We start from the raw sequence: 23,920 nt of genomic DNA on the forward strand, positions 1-23,920 counted from the left end.
CATACATACACCCCTGTTGTGTATTATCAGAATTTTATTGGTTTCTGCAATAGTACATGGATGTGTGTCAGGGGGTACAATGGGGTAAAATTGACACATCCTTGGGAAGCATCATATTTAATTGAAAATTTGGGGAAGAAAACACTTCAAAATTGAAACTATTAAAGCTTTATAAGAGAGAAGATTGTGGATTCCACATGAATTTTAAGATAAAACAAGAAACTTTTAAAACATTGTTTTTATAGCCACCTGCTTTGGACTTCTTCACTAGCCCTCTCAGTCAGGGTATGGCATTACTGTCTGCCTTTGGAGTCCTTTGGAGGATGTTTTAGCAGACCTATGTGGCAGTTTTTTAAATGGACACAATTTCCTCTTTTACATCCTTCAAAAAGGGAGATGAATAAGAGAACTGCTTTCACAGAAGACCCACCTTATTGGCAAAGCAGTTTTCAATCTCAAGCTTCTCAGTATCGGCAACAATTTCTCCATTGGGTAAAATGGCATAAACCAGCAACTGGGCTGCAGGAGCAATGTCTGAGTCCACTCGAAAGGAGAAGGAAAATACGCCTTTCACTGGAGAATAAAGAAAGTCCAAGATAATCGATTCGGAAGACGGAAGAGTTCTCAACTTTAAACTTAGTCACATCTGGAGCACACCGAAGTAAGAGAAGGCTTGCATTTATACCATTGTGTGCGTACATCGACATGCTGAACCAACGACAGGCTTCCTTAAAGATGGAGGATAAGTTGTTCATTTCCTTTGCTTAAGTAGAGAAAGACACTTAATGCTCACTTTTCTTTTAAAATTTAAAAAAAGATTTCTTAAGAAAAAAGTCAAAAGAGGGGCACCTGGGAGGCTCAGTCGTTGAGTGTCTGCCTTTGGCTCAGGACGTGATCTCAGGGTCCTGAGATCGAGCCCCACATCAGTCTCCCTGCTCTGCTGGGAGCCTGCTCTTTCCTCTCCCACTCCCCCTGCTTGTGTTCCCTCTCTCGCTGGCTGTCTCTCTGTCAAAAAAATAAATAAAATCTTAAAAAAAAAAGAATAAAAAAGAAAAAAGTCAAGAGGGAAGAACTTCTAGACATCTTTAATTATCTCTATATGTACGAGGATAATTCAAAGAATGCAACACAGTCTCTACCTTCAGGCCATTTTCAATACCGCAGAGATACGGGTAAAAATAATCACATACAAAACAAGGTGAGTCTCTGATTTTACCTGAGAATTCCCTGTATTTATCTTAGTGGTTTCTTTCTTTGTGCCTGCATAATGCTTATAGGATATACCCACTTAATTTTCTCATAAATGTCCTAAATTCCTTGTAGCTTAAAATGCTTTAAAAATTATAGCCATCCTCTATCTATAGATAATTTGAGGACAGCTTGTGTTGAAAATACACGGAAACCTCAGGGTCAAAAAAAATTTGAAACTTCTGACTTATGTCATTTAGCTTAATACCCTCTAAGTCCATCCATGTTGTCACAAATGGAACAATCTCATTCTTTTCTTTTCTCTTATGGCTGAGTCCTACAGTCAATAATTTTGTCATAACGTTGTATGGTGATAGATGGTGACTATATTTATCACAGTGAGCACGGAGTAATGTATAGAATTGTCAAATCAATATATTGTACACCTGAAACTAATATAACATTGTGTTAATTATACTTCAATAAAACAATTTGAAATGATAATACTAAAACCACACAAAAAGCACATAAAATGTGTAACATCTTGAGAGCATCTTGAGAGCATGGACCATATTTTATTAATATTTTTATCCAAAAGTCTTATTATAGACAGATATGAAGACAGGGAAATATATTATCTTCAAATTTAGTTCTCTTCAAGGATAGTTAAAATACATAAACTTCAAATAAAGTTTAGCTATCCAAATTGTAAACAAAGATATCCTATCCTTTATTTATGAATTAGTTTAAAAGTATTTATTGTGTACCCACTGTGTGCCAAGGACTAATAGAAGAAATGGAGTTTCAAAGATAAAAGACAAACACATTTTAATCTTTGTAACATGTATTCTTCATTTTTTCCTGGATATTCTGGTCCATTTTGGGTAAACGAGCTTTTTGATCTCTCTAAATATGCTGTCAACCAAAAAAATTTATATTATTTTGATTTTGTCTTAGTAAAATGATAGCCTATAATTATTCAAATAAATAGAAAAAAGGGAAGCTACTTATGAGATTTAGACTGGGGACATGTAATAAATAAATAGACCAAACGTGTTCATCTTTTTGTAACAAACCCTTTTTTGGAAAAGTTAATTATCTTTTATCAAGAGATGTTGATGATTCAAGAAAATCCAGAAGGAAAATGTGATCTAAGATATAGAAATGCTATGAACCAATTTGACTTAAATGACATTTAGAAAACACTTCACTTAAGAGCGTAAGAATAGAAATGCTAACATTTACCAAGATAGATCATATTTGGGGCCATAAAACTGTCTCAGTAAATTTATTTTTAAAAATTTTTTAAAAGATTGTATTTATTTATTTATTTATTCAGAGTGCATATGAGCAGGGGGATGGCAGTGGAGGGGGGAGGAGAGAGAGAATCTCAAACAGATTTTGCACTGAGTGTGGAGCTGACTTGGGGCTTGATCTCATGACCCTGAGATCATGACCTGAGCTGAAGTCAAGAGTTGGACACTCAACTCACTGAGCCACCCAGGCACCCCATGTCTCAGTAAATTTAAAAGAAATGATCCCAATGGCATTAAATTAGAAATCAATAAGAAAAATTTCTGGAAAGTATCTCAACATTTAGAAACTAAATAACATATTTATTTTATGAATCATCCATAGTCCAAAAAAGACATTAAAAGGGAAATTTGAAAATGTTTGAACTGAACATAAATGAAAATGTCACAAGCAAATACTTGTAGGATGCAGATAAAACAGTATCTTGAAACCTAATGTTTGCCCAGCCGATTTCAAAATTTCTTGGGACTAATAACTCTCTGTCATCGAAGTATGGATTACATCCAAGGCCCCATCAGTATCTAATTTAGATAATTGAGGTGATGATATTTGGGCCTTATGAACTGAGGAGACTTACATGAGATTTTGGGCTCTAGTTAACGCTATAAAGGATTGAAGCTTTTAGGATAGTTGGAATGGGGTGAATGCATTTTGTATATGGAATGGATGTGAATCTTTGGGGCCAGAGGGCAGTTTGTAGTATGTAGACTAATGTCCCCCCAAAGACAGCATAATCTCAAAAACTTGTGTATGTTTTATGTTATATAGCAAAAAGGACTTTGCAAACGTGATTAAGTCAAAGACCTTGAGACGGGAAGATTATCCTGGGTTGTCCAAGTGAGCCCAATGTAATCACAGTGATCTTTAAAGAAGGGGCAGAAATGCAAGAGAGAGTTTGAAGATGATGTACTTCTGGCATTGAAGACAGAAACTGAGGAACGCAGGAGGTCCTTAGGCAAGGAAACAGATAATTCCCTAAAGCTCCAGAAGGCAGACAGTCCTGCTGACACCCTGATCTTAGCCCAGGGAGACGTCTGAGCTACAGAACTGTAAGCTGATAAATTTGCATGGTTTTAAGCCAGAAAGTGGGTGGCAATCTCTTACAGCAGCATTAGGAAATGAATACAAAGAACTAGGCAGTAAGATTTTTCTTTGGTGATTTTCTGCACTTTCATATTATTTTATGCATTTTAGCCAACTGAGCCACCCAGGCATCCCTATTTTATGCATTTTTAAATATTTAATTATAAAATGAATATATTTTACTTTAGGAATAAAATTTAAAATATGGAAATGTTATAAAATGAAGAAAAATACTAAATGGACTAAAATGAACCTCGTATGCCATCTTTTTATATTAGCTTCCTCATCTTTGGTTGATGGAAGAAGGTTGGTGACCATCATCTCTGTACAATGTAGATGTAAAATGTAAGATGTAAAAATAACTCTATCTTGCTACAATGTTCAGAATTTGAGTATATGAGAGAAAAAAACAGGAAATCCTGGAAGTACTTACTGTCTCCTTGTTCAATGGACAACACATGGATTCCCGATTGGGAGATGCTTCCTCTTGCTTTGATCTGAAGAGGGGAAATATGCCAATTATCATTTTAAAGGGCACATATTAAACTTACGTAAACATATTTAAATACGTTAATAATCACTCTACTGCAGCCCAGAAGTTTCAAATACTCAAGTTCTCTCTCAGTATTTTCCTATATATATAGTTATATACCTTAAATAACATATAAGTTTTGCAATGTTTTAGTATTTTACTTAATGTTTGCTATTTATCATGAATATTAATACTTCAAGTTTACATGTTCTTTCAACAAATATTTTAAACATACACAAAACAACACACAGTAAGGGCAGGTTTAAAATATGTCGGTATTCTCTATTGTTAAAAAACTAAATGTATTGATATTCTCTATGTGCCAGGCATTGAGCTAGATAATTTGGTTTTCAGATTTTATTTAATGTGCACAATATTCCTATGAAATAGGTATAAATCCAATTCCCTAGTATTCAGGGAAGATGACTGACATTTGTTTTTACAAATGAGATTTTATAAATTTCCATGGTCACATAACTAGGAAGCAATAAAACTAAGATTCTAACTTACTGTCAATTTTTTTAACTTTTTCATAGAAGTTTAAAAATATTATTTATGGTTAATGTTCCTATAAAATTTCCTACACATAAATTTTTCTTCTTAAAATGACTTACTTGAGTAACTATCAATTTTGGATCATATTTTTAGTCTCAGGACACAAATAGGTTTTTTGGTCTCAGAACCATCATACCAATTTATAAAATGCCTGTTAATGTCCTTTTCCCCTACAATCACACTAGTCATGAACTTTGAGACTATTTAGAAGCTTTATATGTGTAAATTTTCAGTTCTCCAATTAATGTCAAAATTGAATATTTTCCAGACAATTGTTTATAATTTTTTTTTAAGTAGGTTCCATGTTAACAAGGAGCCCAACATGAGGCTTGAACTCACAACCCCGAGATCAAGACCTGAGCTGAGCCCAATCAAGACTTAACCACCAACTGAGCCACCCAGGTGCCCCAATGTTTATAATTTTTATTTCCTGTTGATTAAGTTCTTGATTTTTCCTCTCATTCAATAATTTTCCATTGGAACTCATAAAAACTAAAACGTTTCAGTAGATACCAGAGCATAAATAAGAAATAAAAGCATTAATAATTTTATTAGGAAGAAACTTTTCTTCAAGAAAAAAAGGGTTTACACTGATATCTTACAAAAGGCATTACTTAGATAGGAACTCAATCTTTTGGGGGTTTACACAATTAAGAAGAGCTACAGTGGTTTCCATTCTTACCAAATAATAGAAGGTTAATTCTTTTTCATCCTTCAGAATCTGTCCATTCAGGATGTAGTGTGCCCGGATATTCTGGATTTGTCCACAGGCCATGGTACCAGCAACGATTTCAAGGTGAACGTAACTCTTACTCGGGGAGAAAATATGCTTTACAGTGTGCTGTGCCCTCATATGAAATTCTTCAAGCCACCAGTTATCAAAACAGAGGTTATTCTCTTTGTAAGTGACCTAGTGGAAAGAATAAAGGTCTTAAAAAGGCTATTTGTTAATGTACATTATTTATATATTGGTCACTCTGAGAGTTGCTTACAGAAGATTTTATGTGAACCATGCCTATTTGGTTCCATCATAGTCTGCTTTCCCAAATAAAGCATAATCTGTGAGTGACTTTTCCTTAAGTTTATTTAAGGCTGTGCTATACTGATTTAGTAGATAATATTCACTCATAGTCAAGATCAATTACTTTTTCTGAATACCCTTATGCCTATAAATTGCGTAAAAATATTTAAATTTTTTACAGAAAACAAAAAATAGCGGCACGCCAAAGAAACCAAATAAAATCTAATCTGTAATAGAATTGTAAAAATATTGAATTTTACAAGGGAATATCAAGATGATATAAGTGTTTCCTGAAACTAGACCATGCTGTAAATTGAGTCTATCTAAAGTAAAAGTTTTCTGGCAAATAATGTTTTCTTACAATTTAGGTCTCCAAATTGCTTAATTTCTATTTTACTCTTTATTGCCATTTCTTTTCTCCCTAGAATTTACATGCTTCCCGTATATCCTTAAATTATGTGGCCTTAGTAATCTCTTTGCAGTCCTGGATACCCCTTCCCACTTACCATAACTGTAAAGACAGAAGACGTGAAGTTGGTGGTATCAATGGAAATGTTCACCAAACCATGCTCATTCGTGGTAAGGCTGGAATGGTATGCAGTTACATCCACACTGACGACTACGGTTTTATTGGGGATCGGCTGATCCTTCTCATCAACGAGAAGAACCTAGAAGTATGGAAGTGATAGCTGGTGTTACGTAGCCATGACATCTTCCACTCTCTGTTGATTCACCTGTTGACCTTGTGGCTGCTGTCATTTACCGAAGATCTTAGAATCAGTCTGAAAATAAGATTTATTTTCTGGGTTCTAAACTATTTTTCTTTTTGACATTTTTATTTAGATATTCTGTGAACACAAAACAATTGAGAATATCCAAAAAACGGACTCATAATATTACCCTTCCCAATTTTTTCATCCCTGGTGTTCTCTATCTCTGTACACGGTGCTTCTATTCATCCCATAGATTATGCAGCAATAACAAGGACCTTTTTAAAAATCATTTTCTCTCTTTCTCTGACTAACTCTAACCCATGGCCAAGTGCTATCTCTTACTCTGTTAAACACTATTTTATTTACTTCTCCCATTCCAGTTAAACTTGTTTAAAGTGAAATAAAATGAGGTCCCTTATCAAGGGGTTTACAGTGGAGCTGGGAGGCCATTAAGGAGATGGGCCTTATGCACGTCCTCACTGGAGGACCCATGAACTTTTGAACTGGGCCAAATTCAGCCCAAACACCTGAACCTGCTACAGAAGATATTACTCAGTGACAGCGTTAGCAACCAATTATATTGTCAAGACTAGTTCTCTGCCACCAACATCAATCAAAATTCCCATGAATAACACGTACAAGAATTCACCTTTGTCTTTAAAAACCCTTAATATTTGTTCTTGGGGACAGGGAGCAGTATGTGAACTGCTGCCCAAACCCGTGTTTCCTGAATTGCAATGCTTAGGCCCCAAAGAAGTGCTTTGTTTTTATTTTAGCTCTACCTCTTTTCTCAGCTGATAAAACACAATTTTTTTTCCCCATCTGGTTTCCAATAGCTTTTTATTTAATCGTACACAGTTCACCGTCTTGCTGCTTCCTGCTTGCTTCAAACAACTCTCTCGACAGCCTGAGCTAAAGTGGTCGTGTTATTCCTCCTAAAACCTTCGGTAACTTCTTAGTCCAAAATTCTGAGCATATCCTAAAAGGCCCTCAAGATCTATTCTGGATTACCTCTAACCATCCAGCCAATCCAGTTAGTTAAATCTTCTACCTTAACCAGTCACACTTTCTTTTTAATTTATGTTTTTTTAAATTATTATGTTCAGTTAGCCAGCATATAGTGCATCATTAGTTTTTGATGTAGTGTTCAAGAATTCATCAGCTGTGTATAACACCCAGTAGTCCTCACCATAAGTGCCCTCCTTAATACCCGTCACCCGGTTACCCCATCCCCCCACTCCCCTCCCTTCTGTAATTCTGAGTTTGGTTCCCAGAGTTGAGAGTCTCTCATGGTTTGTCTCCCTCTCTGATTTCTTTCCATTCACTTTTCTCTCCCTCTCCCTGTGGTCCTCCGTGCTATTCCTTATGTTCCACATATGAGTGAAACCATATAATAGTTGTCTTTCTTTGTTTGACTTAATTGACTTAGCATAATCCCCTCAGTTCCATCCATGTCGATGCAAGTGGTGGGTATTCATGCTTTCTGATGGCTGAGTAATATTCCACTGTATATATGGACCACATCTTCTTTATCCCCTCAACTGTTGAAGGGCATCTCCGCTCCTTCCACAGTTTGGCTATCGCGGACACTCTTAGTTCTCTGCTCTTTAAAAGCTGTTTCACAGTCAATAAGGAAATTTCCTATCATCTTCCAATTGCCTATCAACTGTCAATTGTCTATCAACTGTCAATTCAAAGATTAGTTACTAAAAAAGGAAATTTAAAATGCCTAGAAACCCTATACCTCTTATACGACAGAAAATTGATAGTTTACTATGTTGGATATCAGTCTGAAAACTTACCAATATTACTACCAATATTGAGCTTTGAAGCTGAAAGGGTATCTTTAAACAATTATATTACAAAATCATTGTTTATAAAGAGGCGATCAAAGAGTATGCAGCCACACTACTCAGGGAAAAGGTATGACTGAGGTGTGTTAGGAAGTTAACTAATAGAAGTGTGCTCTATTTTTCTGAATGTGATGGTATTTGCCTCTTAAGATTGTGATTGCTGTAATATCTTTCCTCATTCTAAATAAATATTTATTTTTATAATTGATTGCACTGTTGTCGTATAAAAAATCATTTTCTTTAAGACCACATCTCCCAAATTATGATTCTATTGGAAAAATATTTTACCTGACCAAAAAAAGGGAGCCCATGCCTATAATGTGTATCCGCTTTTATAAATTTCAGTTTGCTTAAGGTGTTTGTGATTTCACATGATCCATGCCCGGTTAATTCCAACTCTGAAAAAGAAATAAAACAAGTTGAATTGTTCTTTATATTCAGCTCACCTCCCGCCTCCACCCCAGCTTCACTCCATCGTGATGAAGTACTATCCCTATTCTCTTTCTTATCCTTTCCAGAATTTTCCACAGAGAAAATACAAGCAACCCGACATTAGCTTCACCTTCATACAGAAATTATTGTACCTAATTCCCCAATTCCTGTGGGAATTATTATCCTACTGGTTCCATCTATGTTCTTAAGTTCTTCCCATCTCCTCTGTGATCTTGCTCCATTTTTGTTTCTGTCTCTCTCAGATGCCTCCCTACTCCCCGCGCCTTTCTGCATACAGCATGACTCTTCACATTGGCCTCAGAATGTCCTTAAGTGTCTATCACAAACTACTTCCCCAGCAAGACCCTTCCTTTCACTGTATGGCCTTTCCAGTACAGCAACATCTGGTGCCTTTCCATTCAGTGAAGTGTAATCTGTGTTTTGGCTTCATCATCTAAACCTTTATTGTTTTCCCCCATCCCTGTGACTTCTAATTTTATTATGCTTGTTTATTTGACACTATGTCCTAAAGGTAGTTGTTTCTGTCCCTGGGCCTCTCCTTGTCTGTCTCTAGCCCCTATCTAGCAATGCTAAGTGAGTTCACTTTCAGAATAATTGCACTTACTCTTAGGAGGGTATAGATTTATACAATGGGAATCGTTCCAGATTTACATTTCTGGTCCTGATTTTGCTCTGGTTTTCTTTTAAAATTATTTTTAAAGCTGAATGAGTCAACGTCTATCTTGATATTCCAGATTACAATTAATTATCTTTGACACATTCTCAACACCATAGTTCTTTCTCATCTACTCCTTATCTTGGTTAATGGCATTTCCATTTCCCAGGTCCCAGATTTGTAATCTTTGGAGCAATTTTGAATAATAATCTGATGTATCACATTGTAACCTCTTAAAATTGTTTCATCCAGCCTGTCCTCTTCATGTCTGCCGGAATTATATTTTCAAATATCAATTATTTAGAACATTCTCCTTAAATCTATCTGCTGATATCCAAGGCTTTTCATAATAAAGTCTAACCTTTTTAACATGCGATTTCCTTTTTCACACACCTTAGCCCCAACTTACATTTTCAGATTCTTCTGAGACCAAACACATTTGTTTTGTGTGAATCATGTGTTCCCAGTCCATCACTAGCTTTCAAAATATTAGCCACTCTATACAAACCAGCTCACATACTACTTTACAAACTTTCTTTTTCTCTACATAAGAATTAATTCTCTCTCTTCATACTCATTTGGACTTTAGTTTTTACCTTTCTCGTGGAAATTTTATTATGGTTATAAATATATACATACACACACATACACATATACACACATATATGTAATTTCTCTTTAGATTTCTAGATTCTTGAAAGCAGGGACCATGTTATTTTCATAGTCCCCAGAAACTACAGTGTTTTTCACATGGAATGGATGTTTGATAAGTGCTTAACATATTGGTGACTTAATGAATTAACAAATATTTGAAAATAACATGAACCTGTTCCGTTCTCTTTGACTTTGGCTTCCACGTGTATGGTCATGTCATACCCCTTCTGTCTCAGCTGGAATGCTTTTGTCCTCACAAGTTGTGTGAAACAGCCTTCACTGTCTGCCTGAAGAGAAAGAAACAGAGTCCTGGGTCCTCTGGTTTGCTGTCAAAAAAGTCAGTTATCAACCTGTGAAAGTTTTTTGTTGGCCCAAGGAAATTAGGTGCTGATCCTTTCCCAAGCCAAAATTTCTTCCCAAGCGAAAAATGACATCAAATGTCTTCATTAATTGTTGAGTTACTCATTGCCAACCTCTGCCTTCCTCCTTCTCTTCTGAAAGCCTATCCTGTTTCTGCCAAATTAAACTTCCCAGTTTCCACATGTGCCACTCTACTTTCTCTGCATCCATTGTTCCCCAAGTGACAACATTTTTTCTTCCATTCTTATCTTGGCCAACAGTTACTGTTCTTCTAAATTCAGCTCAGATATAACATCTCTTCTGTGACCACCTTCATCTACACATTGACTAAGGATTATATTTTCTTAACTGTATTTCTCCATGCCTAGGATATTAATAAAAACTCCAAACTAAATATTGGGACCAACACCTTAAGAAAGATTTGTTTTCATTTTTTTTTACTTATTTACCAGAAAATGTTTATTGCATAATAAAATTTAATCATATTTAATTTGTTTGCATTTACTTATAATTTACTTAATCATATTTTAATTTACTCGCTTGAAAATAAAAATTAATTCCTGTGTCCCCTATATATTAAAGTTTTGGCAACCTAAGTTCTCTCATGTTTATCTTTATTATTGATGTTTATCTTGACATCCATCATCATTTTCATCACCCTTGCCTTTCATTCATTTGCACTCTACAGCTTTTTTTTTTTTTTAAGAGAAAGAGTGTGTGCATGCATGCATGGGGGAGGAAAAGTGGGGGAGGGGCAGAGGGAGACGGAGAAAGAGAATCTTATGCAGGCTTCACACCCAGCATGGAGCCCAAAGTGGGGCTCAATTCCACCACCCCAAGATCATGACCTGAGCTGAAACCTAGAGTCGGACGTTCAACTGACTGAGCCCTTCTCTGAACCTTTGATAACTTTCTTTACCCTACCTTTCAGTGCCCACTCACTGTCACTCCCTGGGCCTTTACGTTATCTTTTTATGCTGGTTTCATATTATTCCATATGAGCTTTAGATTCCATAACAAGTCACTTGATTCTCCTACTAACCAATTTTTTTTTTTTAAGTAAGCTCTTCACCCAACATGGGGTTGGAACTCACAACCCTGAATTCAAGAGTCGCAGGCTTTACCACCTGAGCCAGACATTCGCCCTCTCCCACTAACTAAATTCTTAACATCTGCCACATTCTTTTTGATAAAAGCCAACTTTGGACACTTCCACATTATTTTATGCCTTTATACCTGGCATGCTGATCACCATCAGAAGGAAATTACAAAACTAGCTAAATAAATACCACTATAAATTCATGAACCCAACTCTCAAGGGGGCTCCTAACATTGCCGGGCAATCTTATAATATTTCCCTACTCCACACTACCTCTGTTGTACTCTTTTCACTATACAACATTGTATTCTTTTGTATGATATTCTTTATTGCATTATTATCCGTGAGAAAACAAGACCTGGTGTTAGTGTCCTGGGGAGAATGGTTTCCATATACCTGTTGACTGAATTCTTCACAGATACTTTGGGAATGTCTTCCATGGCAGGCAGAATGGTATCGTGAGTATTTTCTGCATACATTAATTGTCACCAGACCAGAGACAGGCTTTCCATATGTGTATCTATAACAATAAAGCAATTGTACAAAAGGATATTTGATATAAACAACCCAGATATTTTTTCACATGATTTGAGCCATTCATAAATCCATCTTGTTCATATAGCGGCTATATTTCCTTCCATACCATTTGTACTTCAGAAGAACTTACTCTGAAACTATGTCTTAATTATCTAAGTGGACCTACGTCTGCAACTCTAAGAGAGAATACTGAATCTTTTTGAAACACCTCTAAACAAAAAGTTAACAACATAGTTTTTCTCAGATCTTTCCTCCCTTTCAATTGAGGTTTTACTATAAGACTCTCTTATTTCCTTCTTTCCTTGGCTTCAGATTATCTAGGTTATAATTCTAGTTTTAAGATACCTCCCAAGTTGTTTTAGGGAAAAATTTAAGGATGTGTAGACAGTGTATTTCTAAGTTTTCCGTTAGTCATATGTATCTTAAGAGGAAAATAAGAACTCAAATGGGAATTTAAATATTCAAAATCACTAGCTACACAGAACAGATATGTATAAATGAACAGTATCATAATGACTTAATCTGATTCTGCCAAATCTCATACAAGGATATGCTATGGTATGGTCTGAATGTTTGCATCCCCCAGAATTTATATGTGGAAATCTTAACCCCCAAGGATGATAGTATTAGGGGGTAAGGTTTTGGGAGGTGCTTAGATAATAAGGATGGAGCTTTCATGAATGAGATTGGTACCTTTATTAAAGAGGTTCCAAAGAGATCCTTTGCCCCTTCCACCATATGAGGTCATGGCAAGAAGGCACCCGCTCTGAACCAGAGAGAACCTTCACCAGAACGTGACGATGCTGGCACCTTGATCTTGGATTTCTCAGCCTCTGGAACCATGAGCAATACCTTTCCATTGTTTGTAAACTACCCACTCTGTGGTATTTCGTCACAGCAGGCTGAGTGAAGTAAGACATGACAGGAGGCCAAACGTAGTCTGCTGTTTCTCAGAGTATGCTTTATGGACCTACTACACGGAAACTACCTGAGATACGGATTGAGATTCAGAGTCCTGAATCTTTCCTTAGATTTATGATTAGAATCTTTAGACGTGGGACCAAGGAATCTACATTTTAACTAATCCTCTCCATAGAGTCTGATATTCACCTAAGTTTGAGACCTCTTGCTTTAGCCCGACTGTGAGGTAGGTAAGGTTTGGCTTTGGTGACCCTGAACCTCTCCTTTCTAAAGTGTATTCCCTCCTAATTTCTAGAAGTGCTGATAAAGCAATCAATTATTTACTAAATCTCACTTTGTTGAATGTTATTTTTAAATGTGACTCAAAGGGTTCTCCTGAAGGAAAAATGTAAAGCATCAAAACTGGGAAGAAAGATGAAAATATGATCCTCATACTGTTTTCAAAAGCAAGAGGTAGAGTGTCTCCTCAGTGCCTGTGGAGAATGTTCTATGAATTAAAAGGCAATCAGGGGAGAAACAACTATGACATGACTTTTGAATTCTACGTTATACATCTATATATCTACTTAAGAAGGTCTGCTTGTTTTTTCCCCCTAATTTTCCATAGTTTAAGAAACTGGGAGCACTGGAGGAGATAATGCTAAGTGAAATAAGCCAAGCAGAGAAAGACAATTATCATATGATTTCTCTCATCTATGGAACATAAGAACTAGGATGATCGGTAGGGGAAAAAAAGGGATAAAGAAAGGGGGGTAATCAGAAGGGGGAATGAAACATGAGAGACTGTGGACTCTGAGAAAAAAACTGAGGGCTTCAGAGGGGAGGGGGGTGGGGGAATGGGATAGACTGGTGATGGGGTAGTAAGGAAGGCACGTATTGCATGGTGCACTGGGTGTTATATGCAACTAATGAATCATCGAACTTTACATCAAAAACCAGGGATGTACTGTATGGTGACTAACATAATATAATAAAAAAAAATCATTAAAAATAAAAAAAAAGAAACTTGGAGCAATAAAAAAAATGGGGGTAATAGGATACAGAATAACACAGAGGTTATGAACATGAACATGACCTTGAGATGGATGTCCTGTGTTCAGTTTGGCACAGTGTCTGGCATGTACAATGTTTCATGAAGCTGGATTTTTTTTTTTAATTGCAGAGGCAATATAGGATAGTGGCAAAGAGTTCAGGGTCTGGAGCCAGACTGTTGGACTTAAATTCTAGTCTCTCATTACTATACGTAGAAACTTGAACAAGTTTTCTATCCCCCATGTGTTATAGTTTCCTCATTTGCACACTAAGGATAACCATCCCCATTTCACAAGGCACTTAAAACATTATCTGGCACATTTAAGTGTTCAATAAATGCTTTTACTGGTAGAAGTAAACGTGTCCTATGCTGCCACCCCTGCTTCTTAGCTGGAGCTCAGGTGTGTTGGAGAGAAAGTCATTCTCTAATTAAAATACTTTGGTAACGATTATGTGCAATGCACGTAGAGTTAGGGAGACAGAAATGTGATAAAAAAAATGTAACTCACAGGCCACAGACGAATACTGTAAATTCTTCATCTAGAAAACCAATAGTCTTGGGCATTTTCACTTGGACCTCAAATTTGGGCAAAACTGTTGTCAACAGAAGGAAGAAAGAGGTGAAGGATATCTTGCAAGTATTAGTAACAACTCTATTACAGAACCTTATAACATAGGATCACATGAAAATATTTCAATTACAATAAGAAGCAGCAGGACCTCTACTGACCACAGAGATGTGTTTATGGCCATGGGTAGTTTGTACCATGTTAACTTGGTTATGTTGGCCCTATATTTCCTAGAATCCCTTTGAATCTCATCAAGACTTAAAGATGGAAGGAAAGCAGCATTATTAGTCTCTGAAGATCATCATGGTTAGATGTGGTGACAGGTACAGAGAGGTGAGGAAATTCCAATCTGTCCTTATTCTTTCCCTCTGTGTCCAGTTCTTCCCAACTGTTTGTCCTGCTGACTAATAGAGGCCCCAGACCCACCACCAGACACTTGATTACAGAAATATTGAAGTGGTAGATATGAAGAGGTAGAGATACATACAGTCTTCCATAGATTCTTCTATCAGTTTCCCTTTGTGGTCCACTTTGGCATCTGAAGATATCCTTGAAGGTGCTAAGTTATTCATCTCCACCAATGCTTCAGGAGAACTGGTTAGTAATTTCCTGTGATCCACCAGCTCCTCCTGGTCCTGCTGGACCCTTACCTTCCCATCCTCTCTCACAGCTGCGTAAGGCTAGCTGTTCCTATAATACATCCCTGTTCTATAATCATCATGGCAGTTCAGGTGAATTTGAGGAATCACATGGGTTTTTTTTGTGTTTGTGTGTGTGTGTGTGTTTTTTTTTTTAAGGTTTTATTTATTTATTTGACAGAGAGAGGCAGCGAGAGATGGAACACAAGCAGGGGGAGTGTGAGAGGGAGATGCAGGCTTCCCGCTGAGCAGGGAGCCCAATGCGGGGCTTGATTCCAGGACCCTGGGGTCATGACCTGAGACGAAGGCAGATGCTTAATGGCTGAGACACCCAGGCACCCCAAGGAATCATGTTTTTGTGATAAGTCTCTTCATTCATGGCATGATATGCTCAATTCACATGAGAAAATCCACATGACTGATCGCTAATAAGATGGCTTCAATGTCTGACCACTTTGATTAGAGTAATATAAGTGTAGGTCATAGACAGCCAGGAGGTACCTTCAGTTACAAGATACAGATCAACAGATGCACGCAGATGTTTGTTGTATTGGTTAACAATTTCTGTTCGAATAGGGTAATGGACCTATTAAAATCTCTCTTACCTCTTACTGGCTCTGTGATTTTGGTAAATTACTAACTGTTCTAGTATTGATGTACTCCTTTGTAAAATGGAGACAATATAGTATCCGCCTCAGATGGTTGATAAGAGGATTACATGAGATAGTGCATGAAAAAAGCTTAATGAATAGGTAAATAAAAAAAAAAACTAGCTAATTTCCAACTACCATATGCTAGATTTTTGCTTGTACCTATGTGTAAAAACTCTTAAACTCTTGGGGCGCCTGGGTGGCACAGCGGTTAAGCGTCTGCCTTCGGCTCAGGGCGTGATCCCGGCGTTATGGGATCGAGCCCCATATCAGGCTCCTCCGCTATGAGCCTGCTTCTTCCTTTCCCACTCCCCCTGCTTGTGTTCCCTCTCTCGCTGGCTATCTCTATCTCTGTCAAATAAATAAATAAAATCTTTTAAAAAAAAAACTCTTAAACTCTTAAATACTCTAATGTCATAAATGTCTTGGACACAGGCAGAATTCTTACCATATTCATTCACTTCAAAAGGGTGCTCTGTTTTTTCCCCTGACTCCTTCTGCAGCTTGACCTTATAAGTACCCAGAGTGGGCTCCACTGAGAGTGGGAAGGAGAGCTGGCTGAGTCCCCCTTGCAATCTGAGATTTTGCCATTGGAAAATTCGGTTCCTCTTGGGATTCTATAGGTAAAAACATTATGAGTTCATAGAAAAAATTGAAATATATGATTTGAGTAGAGGGACAGCTTTTTAGGGAGGGCACACTGGGAGCTGGATAAGAGATGGATGGTAAATTGACACCAAAGCTACTGAGCAAAGTTTTCTAGGAATTCCACACTGAAGAAAGGGCAGCAAGGTTACCAGCTATGAGATATTACAGATTGCAATACCTCTTTTTGAAATTATGCATATCCATTTTGGTCAGAAATATTGGAAGAGTCATGAACTTGTATCACAACGTTCATTTACATCTTATCCACTCTCCAAAGGATTGAAGATAGACGGAAAACTGTTTAGTTTTGGTGAAGTGCTAGCAGGGAGGGAGGAGGGGGCAAGGGGCAATGGAACATAACTTATTGTAAGTCCTCATTCCAACTGAGATGCATAAGATATTACCTACCTCAATATAAACCACTGGGAACTGGAAAGAAAAAAAAATAGTATGAATATGGGATAGAGGTTAGAAAAAGAAAACCATGACATCAGCACTGATAGACTATCTGGATCAGAGGAAGTGAGTCTGTATATTTCTTGTCCAAACAAGGAAATGTGCCCCAGTTTGGTTCTTGGCACTTTATATGATTAGTTTGGGACATACATCTCTTGAGAAGTCATGACTTTACTTTTATGAAATACTGTACAATTGAGGAAACCTATGCTAAGGTAAAAAGGTCCAAATAAGAAGTTTATTTTGCAGATGGAATTTATCTTTGAGAAAGTTTCCATTTCTCTAAGGGAGAAATCAAGTGCACTTATTTTCTTTTGTTCGATAAAAATTACTGGTATCTTTAAAAGGAAATTTTAACTGTTCTCCAGCAGTGGTACTCTTATGAGATCGTATTGGTTTCAGGTTCTCCAAAAGAATGGTCTTGACGTTTTTGCCTCTTTCCCCCAAACTCATCCACCATAATGAGACTTACCGTTTCATTCAAAGGGTGGAAATTGACATCCACAGAGACAACACGGAATCTCACTGAAACAGAGAGATTTTGTCCATGAAATCCTCCAATGGGAATCGGGGGTAAATAACACAGATAACAGCATGCCTGGATTTTCATGATTGGAGAATAAAATAATAGAGAACCACACATCCACCCCTTAAAGTTGCCCTTGTTGATTTGTTTCCTGATACCTGTTTGTCCTGGTTTGTAGATGGGTTTGTCTGTTTGGACAAAGACAAGGCTGTCTACTTTCATGATGTGCACTGTCTTCCTCTTTATGAACTGCTGGGTTGGCCCCTTGACCTCCACAGTTATCAACCCTGAGGACGATGGTAACTCTGGAAGCTGTAAAGCAGAAAAGAGCTGAAAGATCTGTGCAGACCCACTTCTGAATGTCTCAGCCTTTATGACTTTCTCATTTCTCTTGGTTAGTCCCAGAGAACGAGTTAGGAACAAGTCAAAAATTATGTCCCTGGATTTATAGATTCTTATGTTTAATGTATCACCATGGTAACGCTTCATTGATTTAAAAGGAAGATGTCACTGCAATAAAAGGAACTAGTTCTGCAAACAGTCATGAGGGTGAAGGCAATAATATACTCTCATTTCCACAGCAATACGATGGTATTAAAATAATTATCGAATGTTATTTTCCGATGGTCAACATCAACATTATGTGTTATCATTGGTAGTAAGCCAGTATGATTAATTATTTAATTCCTTACCTAATAAAAGGTTACAAGGACAAGACATTAACCAACAACCACTTGTGAGATCTTAAATAAGTCACTCAAATTTATGAGTTTCAGTGTTTTTATGGGTAATGGCATGAACTTTATTTCCCTTACAAGTTTAAGAGCAAATGAAATCTTTTCTATAACTACTACTACATTTTGCATATTGCACTGGAATTGTTTGTAAATATTATGAAAACATATTCAGTAGAACTTTCATTTTTGGAATCTAATTTGAAAGTCACTTCGTACTTCTCAGTTTTTTCATTATGCTTTTTTATTGTCGGGGGTCAGGATACAAGGCATCAGCTAATATGTTTTTCCTCTATCGAGCTTCCCTATCCCGAGGAGTCATACTGACAGTGAACGGGCTGCAGTAGAAGGAGTTCTTCTCTGTCACCAGGTCTGCAAGGAGGGTTCTGGCCTGCATTCCATACTCCAGAATAATGTTCAGTGTCACCGTCTCATTCAGGTGATTAAGCATGACACAAGCCTTCTCAGGAACCCCAGTGTACAGCTGGGATGGGACCAGCACCAGATACTGCCTGTGGAGAAGAGGTCTGGATCAATCATGGAAAAGTTAAAAAAACGGCATTATCGTGGCTGTTTTCTAGATCATTTTTTCTGTAATCACCAATCATAGAACAGAGCCAGATTTCAGTAATAGGGTAGAGGAATGTATTCTTCAAAAGCCAATCCAAAAGATCTGAGAAACACAGAAATTTCCAATCACAATATTTGAAAAACTATTCATAAGCTATGGATAAGCAATCCATGAGTCATTATGTATTTTGAATAGAAATTATTTTCAGGGTTACCTGGGTGGCTCAGTCAGTTAAGTGTCTGCCTTTGGCTCAAGTCACGATCCCAGGGTCTTGGAATCGAGCCCCACATCGGGCTCCCTGCTCAGCAGAGAGTCTGCTTCTCCCTTTCTCTCTCCCCCCTCCCCATCGCTCGAACTCTCTCTCTCTCTCCCTCTTTCTCTATAATAAGGTCTTTTTAAAAAAGGAAATTATTCTCAAATTTAGAAAGGGATCAACAAATTGAGATTATATATAATGAGATATTGTTCAGCCTTAACAAAAGGAAATCTTATCATTTGCAAAACATGGATGGGCTTTGATGTCATTATAAGTGAAATATGCTAGAGAAAGATAATATTGCATGCTGTCACTTATATGTAGACTCTTTAAAAAAAAAGTCAAATTCATAGAAACAGAGAATAGAAAAGTGGCTGCCAGGGGCTGGGGTGGAGGGGTGTTGAAGGAAATTGGGAGAGGTTGGTAAAAGTGTACAAACTTTCAGTTATAATAAGTTATAATAAGATGAATGAAGTCTGGGGATATAATGTATAACGTGGTGATTGTAGTTGATAATTCTGCATTGTATAAATGAAATTTGCTGGAAGTAGAATTTAAATGTTCTCACAAAAAGAAGAAGAAAAAGAAGAAGAAGAAGGAGGAGGAGGAGGAGAAGGAGAAAAAGAAGAAGAGGAGTAAATATGCAAGAGATGGATGTGTTAATTCGCTCAAATGGGAGGAATCCCTCCATTATGTATATGTATACAGACACACGCACACACACACACACGGAACCATCAAATGGTATATTTTGTAATTTTGTCAATTATATGTCTATAAAGTTGAAAAATGTTTTTTAGCAACAACGAAATGTGATTAAGCAATTGATTATCACTGACAGTGTTAAGAACCTGTCTACATGTGGTCATGGGTTTCATGTGGATGACATGAATTTCCTTATTTCAGGACACTAAAGAGATAACAATTAATAGATAAGGAGGAATTGAATTGCTTTGCAGTATTATTTCAAAAGCAATTTCAGTTCTTTCCTCTCTTTCACTCTCTGATGTTGGAAGACAAGAAAAGCCATGCAAGGCTAATCACCAAATATATTACCATGTCCACCGAGAAGAAAATACCCCTTTCCTGTTGCTCTTGGTCCATCATTTACAACCACTCAAATGCGCTGCACTTTGCAATGCTCTGGTTGCCCAGGCCTTTCTCTCTTTCTGAAGTGTCTTTGTCTATCTGGGTACATTCCATTTATTTCATAAGACTTATCACAAACAACTTTCTCTCTGCAGACGTAGGTGATGCCCCTTCTCTTAGATCCCTTAAAGGTTCCAGGAAGAGATAGGTTATCTCTGTGGGCATTCTCACAGAATCCTGCAATGCTCACTAACATAACAAAATAAAAATTTTAAGATATTAAAAAAAAAGATCTTGAAGGCTTTACCATCTCCCCACCATTGTGGATTATAAAAGATCTTTAAGATCTTTTTACCTTTAAGATCTCCTTTAAGATACCTTTAAGATATCCCCAGCATTGTGGATTATAAAAATCTCATTCAAAAGGAACATCTTGGCCCCTTAGTATGTTTTATGATACATGGAAGTGATACATTAACTGAAAGTGCAAAACTGCCTATTTCCTACAATCCAGTTAGAAACTGTATTCATGTTACTAAAGTTACAATACCAAGTGTAATAACTTTCTTTAAGGAATCACAAATAAAAGCCAAGGGAAAATTTAAAAAAAAAGAAAAGAAAAGAATCCTGCAACGTTCATTTCTAGTTTTGCGCTGGATTCCTTTCTCTGTGCACGATCTCCTCCTATTTTCTATACTGTGAGGTATTGAGGGCGGGACTCACATTTTGTTAATCTCTATATTCTCAAGATCTAAAATGCCAGCCTCTACAGGTTTGCTGAAGAATTGAGCGATCTGACATACAAAGCCTGGCTTGTCTGAAAGTCATGCATCCATCCTGGTGATTCCTGACTGGGGAAAATATGGCCACTGAGTCATTTCAGTGGACGAGACACTGCAGCCCTTTTCATGAGACAATAAGGAATGTATCCTTTTTTTTTTTTTTTTGGCAGGAATTCTATATTATTATTTAATGAATGTTGTGTAATTCTGTATTCTTATTTGGTGAATGTTTCATAAATGTTACTGCCTTATGTCTTTGTGGTTGCTAGAATTGGAGTGTGCCTCTTTCTGCATGAGCCATAACAATTTACTGACCTTTCCAAACCCCTTCAATAGCAGATAATGTCGCAGGAAATCAGAAGATAAGAAAGAGAGACATATTAAGAAGCAGATGACACAACGGGAAAGAGAAAGACAATCGAATTTTCTGGAAATGTTGCTTACGGCTTTGAAGCAGTGGAAGCATCTCTGGGAAGAAGCAGGAAAAACAGAATCAGGACTGGATTGGGCAGTTGATTTCCCCTCATGGTGTGGAGAGAAAGAGGAAATAATAGGGATTTGAGCCCCTGATTCCTTGAACTCTGTTCTTGTTCCAGAATCACTGGTTTTTATTTTATCTGATGGGCAGTGAAAGTAAACTGCTAAACATTTATTTTTGTAACATATTAACTACTGCCAGTATAAAAAAATCAATCCCAGATTATGTCTATGACCATCAGTATTCTTTGATACACTTTCTCAAATTTTCTAAGTCTTTGAAAAATAGCACTTTTAGGCTACGCTGGTTCTGATTATTAATCAGTACCTTAAGTATTTTTAAGAAGAAACAAAATAAATTATATGACTTGATGAAATCAAGTAATATTCTTGACTTTCATTTTCTTTTTTTAATGAGCTATTAATATAAATACATATCCCAAATCGGTTCTTGGTAGTCCAGGGAACATCACATATTCCCCTCAGCTTCATCCTGTATGGTTCTTTAATGAAACAAAGAGTGAAATTAAGGATTTTAAGCAAAATAAATCTGAAGACAATCTCTCCCTTGTTTAACAGCTTAATGTTTGCATTTTGTAGCTCTCTTTATGTTTGTTTGTTTGTTTGTTTGTTTATAAAGAAAAAGATAATTCATTTGGATACTACCCAGGTAATACATACTTATTATTTCTTAGTTCATTGAACACCTAGAATAAAAGCCAATTAATTGTTCCCTAAGGAAACGACTTTTATTTGATGAACGTTTTTATTTAATTCTACTTTGAGCAATATAAAAATATTTTATCCGGGTGCCTGGGTGGCTCAGTTGGTTAAGCGTCTGCCTTTGGCTCAGGTCATGATCTTGGGGTCCTGGGATTGAGTCCCACATTGGGCTCCCTGCTCAGCGAGGAGTCTGCTTCTCCCTCTCCCTTTGCTGGCCACTCCGCCTGCCTGTGCGTACGCTCTCTCTCTCTGTCAAATAAATAAGTAAAATCTTTTAAAAAATGTTATCAAGAGTGATTCATCATCCTATTTGCTTTCCAAGGGAGATTGGGGTGTTAGAATCTATTTTCATGGAATTCTGAAATAAGAAAGATCCACACTATTACATTAATTTAACTGGGACCCCAGTATATGAAGTGTGTATATTTTAAATAGAGAACTGGTTTAAACTCTAAAATAGCACGTGAGGAGAAACAAGCATCTCCATAGATAAAGTAGATTTTTGTTTTTGACACACTTTTTTTTTTTTTAGATCTATTTATTTGAGAGTGAAAGAGAGAGAGCACGAGTGAGGGGAAGGGCAGAGGGTGAAAGAAAATTTGAAGCAGGCTCCACACCCAGCACGGAGCTGGAGGCGGGACTCAATCTCAGGACCCTGAGATCAGGACCTGAGTGAAATGAAGAGTCCCACGCTTAACTGGCTGAGCCACCCAGACGCCCTCTTGACTACATTTTTGTAAATGATCTGAGAGAGTGAGAAGTGACGGTAATGTACAGAGCCACCCCTGTGAACTGTGACACTATAGGTATGTAAGATATCTAAATTCCAAGGAGGATAATAAACTGTGGGTGACGTAGAGCCGAGTCAAAACAGAATAAGCTATAATAAAGCATTGTCCTGGTCCTTAGCAGTTGGCAAGTGTTTGCTGAATGAATATAAAACTCTTGTGTCTGATTTTGGGTCCTTCCCTCACTAGAATCTTCATGTTCTTTTCTCCTCTGCTGAGCTCCCCAGTGCTCTCTCTCTCTCCACTCCTGCACTGCCATAAATAATGCACTTACTCTCCACCCGCTTAATGTGGGATAAATTAACTTATAACAAGTAATAAATGACTTATAAGAGGTCCTATATTACTTTTCCCAGGCATAATTAAACTTACTAGATGTGCAACAAACCTATATTTTGGCCAAATGCCTAATGACTAAAAATAAAAATCCGTATGTGGATGAAGCAAAAATCAGCACTGTAGCGTGAGCTTTGGGAATAGAAGAATAAATTGGGTGTGATCAAAACTTATCATTTCGACTTTTAATTGCAAATTTTATTAGGTACATTTAAAATATATATGATGTGGCATAAATAATACTTTTTTCAGCATTCTCAACTAAGACTTTATATTCTTTGGTCTTCAATCCTTTTTCTTATATTCCCTAAAAGAATTTTATTAAACATGTAACTCCTCGCACTTCCTTAGCTTGAATTTTTTCATCATGTGCAAGATGATAAAAAAGTGTATTATAAATACTACTATTTTAAAAATAAAACTGTAATATCACTTTTTAAACACATCCAATGAAATGTGCATACCGTTAGTCATTTATTGCGTACCATCATCCATTTGTTGGATCTTTTTGTTGCTAGTTGGAAATTTTACATGATTCTTGCTTCTTCTGGATCTTGTATTTCCATTCTAATTCCCCACGTAATTTTATCCTGGTATTTTATTCTTCAATATATTTTAATGAACACCTTATCATTCATTTCTGTAACTAAAGATAATCAAATCATTAAAAAAAGTTTTTGTACCTATAAGGCTCAGAGTAGTAATGC

General features: G+C 36.8%; 1 protein-coding gene across 1 annotated transcript in view; it reads right to left on the reverse strand.

Annotated features, from left to right (window-relative positions):
• LOC100473203 (pregnancy zone protein-like) overlaps window positions 1-21,457 on the reverse strand; it is a 70,565-nt gene extending 49,108 nt beyond the window's left edge. The window contains exons 1-14 of the mRNA XM_034645728.1: window positions 21,334-21,457; window positions 18,520-18,703; window positions 17,616-17,769; window positions 17,404-17,456; window positions 16,884-16,904; window positions 16,276-16,444; window positions 14,480-14,564; window positions 11,877-12,000; window positions 10,194-10,308; window positions 8,548-8,657; window positions 6,200-6,361; window positions 5,355-5,582; window positions 4,019-4,082; window positions 431-573 (exon numbers count right to left, since the gene is read on the reverse strand). Of these exons, the coding sequence (XP_034501619.1) occupies window positions 431-573; window positions 4,019-4,082; window positions 5,355-5,582; window positions 6,200-6,361; window positions 8,548-8,657; window positions 10,194-10,308; window positions 11,877-12,000; window positions 14,480-14,564; window positions 16,276-16,444; window positions 16,884-16,904; window positions 17,404-17,456; window positions 17,616-17,769; window positions 18,520-18,703; window positions 21,334-21,416 (1,695 nt within the window). The 5' untranslated portion in view covers window positions 21,417-21,457. The remainder of the gene's footprint in view (window positions 1-430; window positions 574-4,018; window positions 4,083-5,354; window positions 5,583-6,199; window positions 6,362-8,547; window positions 8,658-10,193; window positions 10,309-11,876; window positions 12,001-14,479; window positions 14,565-16,275; window positions 16,445-16,883; window positions 16,905-17,403; window positions 17,457-17,615; window positions 17,770-18,519; window positions 18,704-21,333) is intronic.
• Window positions 21,458-23,920: the final 2,463 nt, after the last annotated feature.

Source organism: Ailuropoda melanoleuca, chromosome 16 (assembly GCF_002007445.2).
Source record: "Ailuropoda melanoleuca isolate Jingjing chromosome 16, ASM200744v2, whole genome shotgun sequence".
NCBI classification, from domain to species: Eukaryota; Metazoa; Chordata; class Mammalia; order Carnivora; family Ursidae; genus Ailuropoda; species Ailuropoda melanoleuca.